General features: G+C 39.4%; 1 protein-coding gene across 1 annotated transcript; it reads right to left on the minus strand.

Moving 5' to 3' along the window:
* Positions 1-283: 283 nt before the first annotated feature.
* shc2 (SHC (Src homology 2 domain containing) transforming protein 2) lies at positions 284-11,084 on the minus strand (the record flags this gene model as incomplete). The annotated part of the gene is made up of 12 exons (XM_079245020.1): positions 284-412; positions 539-873; positions 991-1,158; positions 2,074-2,167; positions 2,777-2,957; positions 3,544-3,670; positions 3,924-3,975; positions 4,143-4,196; positions 4,424-4,543; positions 4,793-4,853; positions 6,922-6,992; positions 10,317-11,084. 12 exons carry the CDS (start codon positions 11,082-11,084, stop codon positions 284-286), a joined length of 2,160 nt encoding a protein of 719 aa, XP_079101146.1.
* Positions 11,085-13,612: the final 2,528 nt, after the last annotated feature.

Here is a 13,612-nt window from a genome sequence, read left to right on the forward strand (position 1 = left end):
AATCTTAAAGTGGAAAATAATAAACATTCCTATGAGATGAGCAATAACAAGCTGTATTTCTGAAAGCATGCACCATTGTGGCCATTGTTTCTTTTCTCATTGTGTTATATACAAGGTTTAAAGAATTGTCTGTCCTCTCCTTCTACTGCAACTTAGCTTTAAATGTGGTAAAGTAGCTTCTACCAAGATATCTGCATTTTGAGTCATTCAAATTATTATTTGTATTATATACATACAGCCTAATGTTTCCTGCAGTTTTCATCCCATGCAGGGGTCAGGTGACTCATTGCTTCCTTCTGACCACTTGTTTGAGGTGGAGCTCACTTTCTGCTGCCACTATAGGAAGCTCATTCTTCAGGTGGTATGTGATAAGGTGGCTTATGCTCTCAAATAGCATATCTTTGGTCCGAACCTTTAAGGAGGAAAACAAGCATTAGGCTGTGTAAGTAACCATGTTGACCTCTAGAAGCAAACAACGGCAGAGTTAGATTTAGGTGTACAGTGCCAGTGTTAAACTTGAACTTGCTGATGGACTCACCACTCCCTCAGGGTCCACTAACAGAAGATGTTTTGGCAGGCCACAGTGCATGCCTGTTAGCACATACTGCCCAGGGTTGGTGGTGCTCTCCCGGACAAGAAAATCTCCATCTCGGACCAGGAGCTTCTCTGCGTCTCGTCGGCTCATCCGGCTGTGGTACCAGGTCTCCCTGCGAAGCTGCTCCTCATTTGGAGCAACAGGAGCTCTGCGTCGTGGAGGGCTGGGCCACTGATCTTCCAAGATTCGGACCCCTCCCGCTTCAGCTTGCAATCCAGAGCCTGATAAAACAGCTCCACCACAGGCCTCATGGAGCTTCAGAGCATCCTCAAAGGGCCCTGCAGGAAAATAGAAGTTTTATAGGTGCAAATGTTATTATTCTGTTATAGCTTTCATATTTCAAGATGATAGTTTTTGTCCTCTCTGCATTTGACATATTAAGCTGAAGGACTCACTCATATCAAAAAGATCCTTTTTGGGACTGTCAGGGGCCCTGGCCCCTCTGTTTCCATCTGGACCTTGCGTGAGTGAATTCAGGTTTTCCAGACTCTGAGTGTTTACATACTGGTGCTCCTCATAGTCTTTGCTGCCTGATGACTGCCCATCAGCACAAAGGTAACCATCTGATGTCATACCACAGAAAAACAAATACATTTATAAGTTTTCTGACTTTTTGTAGATCTGTGTGCATACCATTTAGATATAAGACATATTTTATCTAACCATATGCTCTGGATGAGCGCGCCCTCTAGTGGTAAAAATCGTAAAAGGAAATTTAAAGTTTCATCTCTGATTTTTTTATTTTTTATATTATGTATGTTGAGCTTGTTTCCTCTATTTTATCTTTGGCTTTTTGCCCTCAGTATTAAAATGCTTCACTAACCTGAATTTAATAACCCAAAGTGGTACAGAAGAAATTCTAATATGCATTACTATTTCACTCAAGTCAACTTTTGCTGGTGAAGAGCTATATCAGTATCTTCAGTAGCAAATCTTACACAAGGCTCATGATGGGAAAAGCTATACTAATTAATATTCACAAATTTGGTTTAAATGACAAAACCATGTAATTGATAACAGAAACAATTGAGTCTTTCCTAAATTTTCCTTCCTACAGAGTTGACAGATACATCTATGTAACTTTTATCTTAAAGGCTTTTTTGATCAACAATTCCAAGACTCTTATTAATGTGATCATGTGAACAAAACAAGGCTCTAAGTTAGTTAGTAGGTAAAACTTATTCAGGTCTGTCAGCAATCACTGGTTGCGAGGCAGGGTGCATCATGGACAGGTCTCCATTCCATCACAGGGCCTCATTCAGGTCACAAAGTTACTTTGTATTTTCAGAGGAACAGAATCTAAAAACAACCATCTTCCATGTACAGACATATATAAACATTAACAGTTGAAGCACATGTAAATCTATCTAACCTCGCTTCTGAGACGATCCAGTGGTTAGTAAGTGAATAAAAACATTGCACCCCAGCCTCATCACGAGCAAAACATTTTTTACACTCACTGCCACAGGCTGTCTCACCTGAGCTGCAAGTTGTTTCCGTGTCCCAGTGAAGCTCATAACACAGCTGACCAGGTGGGTAAGATGCATGTTCTCTTTTGGCTGGTGAGCCCATCTGCAAAACACACAACGGCACCAGGAAAAACACCCTTAATACAAATGTGTCTGCATAACCATGAGTCACCATAACGTAAACAAGCAGCAAAGGGAAGCTGATGATTTCTTTTACCAAGTGTAATTACGCTTGTTTTTGGCTCTTATGGTGCAGGCACATCAGGAAGACATGTATAAGTACATTTTCATGCTCATTTGCTTTAATTAACTGTTAAATATATGGAGAAGGAGGAGCAAACTCCATGAGTCACCAGCTTATAATGGAGATGTCAGCGAGTTTACTCTGAGCCTATTCTGTTATTACAGACTTTTATTATAAACTTGTTGATACTGACCAGATGTCATTTCTATTACATTTGAGATAACATTAGATTATAAGGTTTGCAAATGACTCTTTGCCAGTGCTGGGAATTACAGTAGAAATGCAGTGCTGGTGTGATGGAAGAATGATTGGTGCAGTGGTGGAGTAGAAGTATAGCAATGCATAAAATGGATGTAGAAGTACTGCAAGACTGTACAAAAATAAAGCAGGGCTTACCATAACCATAAATCAAACTTTAAAGCATGATATGACCTAACTCTATTTTCATAACCATACCCAGACACTCACCTGAGGTGCTGTCTTGCTGTGTGGTTGGGTGTGGATGTGGCCCAGAAGCGCTCCACTGGGCCTAAGTCTTGAGTCCACTACTCCCCCAACAGGAGGCTCCTTCCCTGGGATGCTGTTGTAGTAATCGTGGTCAGAAAAATCTTCTTCCTCCCCCCACATGGGTTCCTCTGCCTTGGCAGGCCTAAAGAGAGATACATGTGTGAAGGAGAGGAAAAGTTTTATTAAGATCTAACTGACTGAAACAGTCTAAATACAGCAAAAACGTAATAATAATAATTGGATAATTGGCCTGATAAAAGGAAATCTGGGTTCTAAAATAGATTTCTTCCGATCAAATAGCATTTCTACTTCTGAATGTTATCTCTACATATCAGAGAGATATTTAGAAACATCCATAGAGATCTTTTTTACTTTATCCTCTTCCTATAGAGGCAATCCTCTTGAAATATTTGATGTTTGGTCATTGTTCGAGAAGATCTGTGTATTTATAACATGAGATGGGAACTAAAGTAAGACAAGAACAAACTATCACATCTCCTTCAATGAAATCTGAGAATTGAGCACAGTCATCTTTCTGCAGGATGCCTGGTCCCTGTCGTTTATTTACAGTATTTGAGTTGTTAATTACAATATAATACAGCAGCCATGTGACTCTCATTATCCTACAAATTTAGAGATGTCACCAATTCATAAGAAATCCAAAACGTTTTAAAATCTTGTTTTAATCAGTTCAAGCAAGCTATTGTATTGATTGGACTTTGTGTTACCTTTCCATGGATGCCATGGTTTTTGGAGGGCTGTGTAGGTACTGTTTGAACTGCAACTCGAAGGCCTGGCCAATCGTACTAATTACACTTTGGGCTAAACCGTCCGAACACTCCAGGATATGACATGCTGAAGAAAACCAAAAAGAACTGTATTACGAAAGAGAAAAAACTTTCCCCTAATGGAAAACATGTGAGAATGTGCTCTAAAGCAGCTCTTTCATACTATGCTACTGGTCAGATGTTTGGGAACACTTTTCCATTGGATTTAATTGGATTTAATTGAAAAGTGTCCAAAAACTTATAACCATAAGCATACTCCTTATTTAAGAAAGAGACATAATCATGTAGCGAAGCATATACAGATGCTTTCCAGGACGTACCTCTTTGGTTCACTGGGTCTTTGGCCACATATGCAACATAATCAGGTGTGTCCTGCAATGTAAAGAATGGAAAATTCAATTACATCAGACCTACAGTAAGTAAGACATCTATTACTAAAGTCATTAATTTTTGGATCATGATATTGGAAACAAATAAAGCATTGAGATGGATATCGTAATATGATAAATGTTCATTCCAAACAGCATTGCTGAACGTACTGTGTCTCCACCAGAGGCAAATGAGATGGACTGCATGGGATGATGTGCTATCACCTGAGACAGACAGTTACACAGAATATATCAATACATTGCATAAGACAAGAAAGCAAAGACCAAGTGTATATATGTGTAAGTGTATATCATATATAAGTCTCACAGAAAGTTTATTTATTTGCTTATTTTATTGCAGTCATATTGTCTAGATCAGACAAAACCATTTTAAATAAACTAATAAATCCATTTTAATCTTTAAGCTTCTTGCTGATTAAGTATTATCTAACCTGACGTGTGGTTGGGATGAGTAGACCAAGACCATCCACAGAAATATTGACTGCAATGCTCATCCCAGCAAATCGGAGGTTACTCTTCCCCATGATGGACTGCAGTGCTTTGTTTTGGGCCTGCAAGAAAAAAACACAGTGCATATTACGATCACACAATTTCAAGTGAAAACAAAGAAAAATGTCAAAGTCATGGTGTATATGTTGGATTTATCTCTTAAAAACAGATGGGCTTGTTTTGTGTTGTGGATACAGAGTTTGTTTTTGCCAGTCTAATCGAGTGTTGCTGAAAAAACATTCTAGTTTACTTAACTCCCCTAACATGCATAACAAAACATACAAGGCATGATTATAAAATGGACTAGGAACCTTTTTCCTCCAAGCCCCCTTCCCTCCTGGCACAGCTTCACAAAGCCTGTTGATGGCTTCCCTAATTAGAAATTTGAAGAAAAGAACAATATGGGTAAAACGGAAATAGAGATGTTGCACTTGCAGGTTCAGATATGTCCAGGGTTACAAAAAACTGCTGCATCACATTTATGGGAAAAGAAAGAACAGAGGTTTAAACTCACAGACAAACATGTACTTTGTATTCCTGCAGCTAAAGCCACAGGTCAAAGACCTGCCACAGTTCAAAGGTCAAGAAATGGTTTTACTTTACAACTAATCTAAGTTTTCTATGAAACAAACTAAATATTTTTAAGGCATTTTGCTTGCATTTGTTTTGAGCTGTGCATTTCTTTTTCCAGATTTGTGCTAAAACTCCTGGGGAGTTGACTAATGGGCACTTAGAGTGTGTCTCCCTATGTGTGTGTGTGTGTATGTGTGTCTGACGGTGGGAGCAAGGCATGATTTGGTTTTGAGGCTGTAGCACATGATCTCTCTGCCAGGGGACAGTAAGGACAGCAATCAGGAGCCAAGCTGACCCTATCAAGTGGCTTGTAAATATTTAAAAAGCAACCTCCCAGGCCCCATCTCGAGGAAAGGTCTTCTCAGGGATTTTTGAAAAACACCACAATGTTCGAATGACTCATGCTGACGAGAGAGCAGAGGTAGGAGGAGGGAGGAGAAGAGAGAGATGGGCTGTTGTTGTTTTTGTCTGCAGTCCACCCTGCAATAAAATGCTGGGCCTCATTATCTGCTGTGTTGCTGTTAAGCAGCGTGACACAGACAGTACTGTTAGGAGACAGCACCTTCTTCAAATCCAGGGGTCGAAATACATTTTTGAAATTCTCTCAAATTCTCTGCTTAAGGGCTTGTTGTGGCCTTCTAGGATGTAATCATGTTGTGTAAAAGCCGAGGCCAGTGTTAGGCTTGAACTACAAGACGGGAAGTGTTTTTCAAATGCATCCTGCCATAATTCATATGCAGTAAATGTCTTTTAAATTTGGTAACAGCACTAAACGAAGCTATTCAGGAACAAAAGCTCTAACACCAGTGAGAATTTGAACAAACGGTCCAATGAGCTACAGGTGCACACAAGTCCTTTTGAATACAGTCAGGAGTGAGCAAAAAAAGGACTTTTCATCCAACAACTGCAACACATTCATTATCGCCGAAGTGATGTTTTGGTTCCTCCCTTTACTTTTGTTTTGCTGTTTTGTTTTGCACACCTCCTCCTCCTCTTATAGCTCTTTGTCAAGAAGTTACAGTCAAAGACATTATCCAGCACAGCGTGTTCATGGAGACCACTGCAGCTTTTCACAGTCATTAGCGAACATCATCAATAATAGATCTCCTATCTCTATCCCTCCAACTCTACTCACCCCTACCTTTCTCCCCCATGTACTTAAGCCTTGGATGCATGATGGTCTCAGATTACTGCCAATCGATTGTGGAGGAGAGATAGGAGAGTGAGAGAAGGAAGGGAGGGGAGGCAGAAAAGGGAGCTGGGGAGCGTGTTTTTCCTCTGAAGTTGACAATTGCATATAATATGCTTTATGACAACATCCCATGTAGGCCATGAAAACACAAGGACAGAAACATGCAAGGAGCCTGAGGCACTGTTACATATATACTGTCTGACCTGTATTGCTACTAAACACAAGTACAGAAGTTGAGTTTGTCTCCTAACTGGGGCACAAACTAAATTGCGTAGCTGTTAAGCTAAGTCTTGTGACTTTAGTTTTGTTGAAATGTCTCGTACTTTCAGAAGAACTGCTGTTGGTGGACATTTTCACTGCAACTGCTACATTTTGGTGGTGTAAATGACCATAGATTCTGTATCTTTGGCCTCAACAATACAATTGTATGGTTAGAAAACATCTACAGGTGTAGTTCTACTTAAAACTGTGCAATTAGAAAATTATAGGAACTACTTATTTGCTTATCACTTTTCCATTCTATGGAATGTGACTACAAAACAACTACTTCTGCTCCTGTTTCTATATTATGTTGCTTGCAATTTGATGCTGTAGAGACTGACATCTCTATTAACGTCATACATCTTGGATTGAATTCTCCTGACTTACCACTCTCAGTAAAGATGTACAGCTTACCTTGTTACCTGAGTCCGTGTGTTGAAGTCTAGGGACCGCATTGACTTCAGCACCTCAATGCAACCCATGTACTACAGTAAAAAACAGAAAACAATTATTTACAGCATATTTTGGCTGTCTACAGAGCTGCAAGAGTTTTACACTAAAAAAAAAAAACCCTGAAACTCCTAAAAGGTAAATAAAGAAAATTACATACATGAGCAGGTTTATAACTTAAAACTGCAACTAATGGCAAATGCAGAAACTGAGTTTGTATATATTAATATTGGCTGGCACCAATTCTTTTAGCATGTAGCTTAAATTCAAAAGTTGTGTTCTGGTGCAGCTTAAACACCTCCAGAAAAGACATTTATTCACGATTTTATCCGCAAACATCACCATGTCGGACAATAATCTAAATTCAATCCCGTATAGACCATTAAAGTGTGTTTCTCACTCAGTAGCTTACTAATGGCTGTCAGGTCAGGGTGCTAATGGCACCTTGACTAGATTAGCAGCACTGAGCGCTCCAGATCATGGACAAACTGCAGCTTCTTAATTCTCTTGGGGAGGCAAGGGGTGTGAGTGTGTTTGTTTATACAATAACTGCAACGGAGAGCACTGTGTTATTTTAATGTCTTATAAGAAACAATGTCATGGTAAATTAAACGCATAATATTTCTGCTTAACAGTTATTATTGGTCAGTAAAACTCAGAGATATGTATAACTTCTTTTCGATTACACATGTGTAAATATATTCATCAAGCCTTGTCCCTGCTAAATAATCCACCAAGCTGACATGATAAATGAAGAAATTGAAGTGTTACAGAATCATTTTCCACTTCCAATATCTTCATCTGTATAATAGATTTAGCCAGTGGGCTTTTTTTTATATTTTGATTTATTTCTGTCTAAAATGTGATTAGGTCACAGCTTTGAGCCAGCTCAAAAACATCTTTGTAAAATACCCTGAATACCGTGCAGAAAGGCTGATCCATACAGTGTTGTTGAAGGGAGCATTACTGTACCAAAAACAGCCACACACAGCAAGCAGTGAGAGACAGAAAGAGAGCAATCTCTGAGCTCTAGAGCTTAATGAGCTTTCTAATAAGATTTGGACTTAAGGGAAGTCTTCCATCAGGAAAACTGTCCCTCTTTTTTTCCCCTCCCTTTCCCACTCTCTGCCAATGTTGCCATTGTTCCTCACTCATCTGCTGAGGCAACACATCCCATCCTCTATCAGTGTATGTGCATAGTTGTCCTTTTGGCCAAAGATCTAGCTCTATATTTCTACAATAAGAGACAGTGTCTGTTCTGAAAAAGACTCTCCAGAAATGTAATAACTTTGGATTTTACCTCTCAAACTCTGTTTTGATTAAGGTGCCTTTGAGAGAAATCATTGCTATTTTATTGTTTTTAATTGTTGAAGTAAAAGAGAAAAAAAGAAGCTGCAGTTCATTTTCTAACATGCTGTAATTCCCCCCTCAGGACAGTGACAGTACAGGATCCATCTTCTATGTTGTGTAATGTTTGGTGACCTGATGAAAGAGACAAACATCCAGTTCAGTCTGTGCATTTCCCGCTTTGTTTACTATTTATGAAATGAGTAGTGATGCCAGATGAAGTTTTCCTCACTGTTAGTAGCAGACTGGAAAACACACCACAACATAATTAGTCTCTGGAAAAAAAAATTACCTGATACTGCATCAATGGTTAAAATAAATAAATAAATAAATAGATAAAAACTGGAAAAAAAAAATTAAATAAAGACTGTTAAAGTAAGCCATACAAAATGGGAAAATAATAAAATATAACTGCATTTAAGACGACTGCTTTGGCAGCTGCATTGTTCACTGGATGGCTGCTGCAGTGCTTTGGCTATCAGAGATGGCAGATTCAGGCAAGACACTGCGCCTGACATGGGTGTATGTGTGGACCCAGAGAAGATGTAAAAGCCAGCAGTAAGGATTGCATTTGTTTCTCCCAGATAAGGGATGGATGTGTATAAATGACTACTTGTGTTAGTGACTAAGAGGACATAAAAACAGGGAAAGAGAGGAAGAGAGACTCATTTTGCTGCTTCAAAATGGCACAGTGCAGCAGAAATGTGCTGTCCCTATGACACTAATACATGCAGTAAAATGCTCCTCCCTGCATAGATTTACCCCTCAGTTGCCCATACAGCCCTGCTTCAGAAGCCATGAAATACTGCGCATTTTAAACATATGCTCTCACGGGTCATTGAAACTGCTGTAGAACACTTTCAGATGTCAACAATAAGGTTGATCTGATCATTAACTGTGATATCAATCAGATGAGAGCACTACTTGTTATAAATCTTGTCAAGCATGGGATTGCGATGATACTTTATATGTACTCAACATTTGGATCTAACCCACACTAATGCAACCTCCCCTTCCACATCACATGATGTAAATGACTGTGATTAAATGTAATTGAATATAGAAATGAATGGTGCCTGTATAATGACATTAGCAACCAGGCTTGGACCCCAGACCAGCCTAATCAAGGGCCATGTCATTAGTTTGAGGAGGAAGTGGAGAGAGGAGAGGGAGGTGGAGGTGAACAGTCATGGGGGATCACCAAGAGGAGACTGACGCTGACGTCAAACAGTCTACTTTGGATGGTAACCTCTTGTAAACACAAGTCATATTGTACACACTGATAAAGATATCTTTTTACACAAAGGTATTTACTTAACTTCCAAATATCTATTATTTCTAAGTCCCCTAATTTGATTGTTTTTTATTTTAAAACAAAAGAGGTTTGTAGAACATTTTAAAGCTCCATTAAAGCAGACTAAAAGCACACATGGTATAATTTATAGACAATGTTAAAGTATATATTTACAGTATCTTTGTATGTTCATTTTGCTCAGACTGTAAACAGAATTTATGGACCAAATCATAATAATTCCCTGCAGTCATTAAAGTAAACAATCTCAAAACCACACAAAGATCACCATTCCCACAGTCGGATCTGTCAAATCAGACATGGTCTACATGCTGCATAAATACAGTTGGTTATTGTTTCAGCTACAGTGTGATGGATGCTATTAACAGTGAACAGTGCAGCTGAACAACAATGCTCTCTGCATTCAGTAGACATAATCTCATGGTTTATCTTTCTCCACCCTGGCGCCTGTGTGCAGTCCTGACGCAGTCCCTAAACCAGCCACACCAGGCCATCTATATGGATTAAATTATGTATTCCCTCGCCCTTGCCACATGAGCTGCATAACAAACTGCAGCTAGTCAGGTGTTCTTTTGTTTCCCACCCAGACAGGGACACATTTTAAGGCAACTTTTAACCAGCACCTGCAAACAAAATTTTAATTAAGTTGACACGTTCTTTCAAAAAGGATACATTTACAAAAGACTGCCCATTAACTTACCCTGACAATATAAGAGGCACCTTGTCCTGCAATCTTCTTGTCTGGGTGCAACCAGCCCTGAGAGGGTTTGTGGATGAAGCTGCCCTTTTGGGTGAAGTCCTCACCCCCCAGCCACATGCCTTCCACCCTTGTCCTGCGGTTCATTCCTGATCTGGAGTTTGTAGAAGCACCAGGGCTCACCATGGCCTCTGTGGCCCCAAATCCATGCATTCCTGGACTAGCTGAATTTGCTGCTGCTACTGCTCTCTGCCCTCGTATGGCCTGTAGGGAACAGGGGGTGACACATACAGGGTCACAGGAGTTAAACACTGCTGCAAGGCTGGCCACAGGGCCACTGGATTGTATGGCACCACTGGTCCTGAGTGATGCAGAAGATAAGGAGACAGAGGTCTGGGAGGGAGGTACTGCAGCCTTGCCAGAGTCCTTGCTAGAGCTGGAGCTGGAGCTGGAGTTGGACGGGCTCCGGCTGAGCAGCGAGTTTGAGAATTTCCACTGGGGCATCTTAGGGATTAGCATACAAAAGGTTGTGGTGGCATCCTGCTCCCCATCCAGGCAGGGGGAGTCTGCCAGAGCTGTAGCCCCAGCAGAGGCGGAGGACCTGGCGCTGGGATCCATAGGAGGCAAAGGAGGGAGAGGGAGGCTTGGGGTGGAAGATGGGGCCACTGGTGTTGCCACAACTTTTCCGCTCATGGTTAAGCTCTGCATCAGGTCGTCGGAAGAGGTCACAGACTCATTGCGAAAGCGGCCATACTTTGGCTTAAGGAGCATGCCCGGAGGAGCCGCCTGAAGCAGGAGATGAGAGGGGGGGGGGGGGGGGGGGGGTAGCTGCCAGAGGATGGAAGGGAAAGGGGAGAGGGGGAAGGGGAAGGGGGCAAGGTGTAATGGCAGAGGAGTAGAAAATAAATGTGCAAATCTTCCAGACAAAGTCCTATATCCTTGTCAAAGTCAGCTCAAAGCTGTCTGGTCCTCGCCCACTCCGGCACTGTCCCACTCTCATGCTCTTCTCCTCTTCATATGAACCGGCCCGTTTCCTTTAACTGCCTGAGGCGAGATCGCTCGTATGCTCCCAGTCTGTCTCTCTCTCTGTGGATGATGTCATTGGCCTGCTAGCCCTGCCCTGCCCAGCTGCTCTTAGACTGTATTCACTAGCACATCTGCCAGATACACACATACTCCCACTTAACCTACATAAAGGACACTCAGCAATTTAATAATCTGTAGCTCCCTGTGTCTGGTAAAATGGGAGTGGAAATTGTTGTCCAGTGTATCCTATAGTCAATGTAATTTTTTTTTCGTGCCACAGACTGTAAAATAATATTCACAAGACGAGAGACTCAAAATGTTAAAAAAAAAAAAAAAAAAAAATGACCACAATCCATGCAGCAGTAACTTGCAGCTGTATTCAAAGAAACATTAAATCAAAATCTGATCATGCAAGAGAGTAACTGTCAGAAGGAGACTGGTTCAATTAGTAAAAGTGAAATCCATATAAGTCAATGCGTGTGTGCAATCCCATTAGTCCTGGCTACTGAGAGAAAAAAAAAAGAAACATAACAAAGAAAACAATGCAGTCATGCTCAGAATGGACTACATGTCTGACAGCATCCACCTCATCCCATCTGCCCGAAATGTCTTCCCACAGACCCTCCCATCCACCTCCCAAGAGAGCAATCAGCCATCTCAGCATGATCCTTTTAGCGTCTTGCTTTCACCCTCCCTTGTGATTTTGCCCTGTGCACACTCTCATTTCTATTTTTGCACAATTGCAGTATTCCATCTGGTAAAGGCAACATGAAATCTTTACGTTCAGATTTACACAAAAAAAAACTTTTCAAAAAAAAAAATTTTCACAGAGAAAAAAAGAGGAAAACACTTTGAAGAGACATGGAAAGTTGTGTAAAGTGGAATAACCCAAACTCCTGTAATGCAAAGAGAGTTACTCAGCAATACCAATTTCCCACAAGGAATAGGATCTGACTAAATGATCATTTTAATGTGATTATTTGAGCCTTCCACTAAAATTGAAATGTCAATATAAAAATAGCTGAATGAAACTAACCAAAAATCATATTTACAACTACAACTTAATTATATACCAATTTTATTTATTAAAAATAATACAGTTATAATACAGTTGATGAATCAAATAAATAATAGAATGAAAATAGTAAAAAAAAAAAAAAAAAAAAAAAATTAAAATAAATAGAAAAATAAAATAAAAAAAATTAAATAAAACAAAATTGTTAAATTGTAAAGTAAAAAAAAAAAAGTAATAAAGGTAAACACTGCACATAATTTTCCACAGTTTGTATATAGCATCTTTTTCCTGATAAATTTATGACAATTTTTTTTAAATAAGCTCCTTAATACTATCTCACAAGCTTTTCAATGAACATGCTGAAAGTTGTGGGAAGGATTTGCACTACTCGTGGAAAATTTGGGAGACTATTATCATCTGATCAAGGAAAAAGGTTCCAGGAGATTTTAGGAACGAAATGCTATAATCAAGTCAAAAGAAGGATCTTACCTAGAAATCAGACAAAACAAAAATCCAGCCTTGTAAATTTTCAATTTCTTCCATGAGGAAAACTGATGCCATGTGTGTGCATAAGATACAGCGAAAAAAAAAAAAAAAAAGATGTTGTTGCATAAGAGTACAACTCAAATTATTGGTTGGGAAACCAGAAAACAAAGCATACAGTATATGACAACAGCTATGCACACAATCATCGCCATAAATCGTACAAAACCACTCAACTTTCTTTCTCTACACAACCACAACTTGTTTGCTGTTGAGTAAAAAAGGTTACTGATAAACCAGGTGTAATCGATTCCTATTGACTGCCTCTCAGAATGTTCTGTCCCCATTTTTCTTGACAAATGAGTGCAGTTATGCAATAAAAAAAAGTCAAATCAATTTTAATTCATTTTAACTATTCCACTTAGTTCATTGAGCATTACAGACAATTAAAGACAGTCATTACAATGGAATGTGTATTTGATAGAAAACAGCACATAATATCAGCAGCAAAGAAAACTCAGTGGTATACTGTATGGTATGAACTACTACATTATAAGAAAAAAAAATCAATTTCAAACAAGTGACTGATGCAATTATCGTAAGATAAACACATCCAGTTTGTATTGATTAAAATAACTAATCTATTTATTTTTTCAACAAAAATGTTATCATTATATTATACATTGTTACGTTTATGCTTGTAGAAATGCTTTTTCACATTCTGATGCTTTCCACCAGAATTTGTCCATTGCTGTTTTTAATCTAAAGCATTATA

This window comes from Telmatherina bonti, assembly GCF_933228915.1.
Source record: "Telmatherina bonti genome assembly, chromosome: 8".
NCBI classification, from domain to species: Eukaryota; Metazoa; Chordata; class Actinopteri; order Atheriniformes; family Telmatherinidae; genus Telmatherina; species Telmatherina bonti.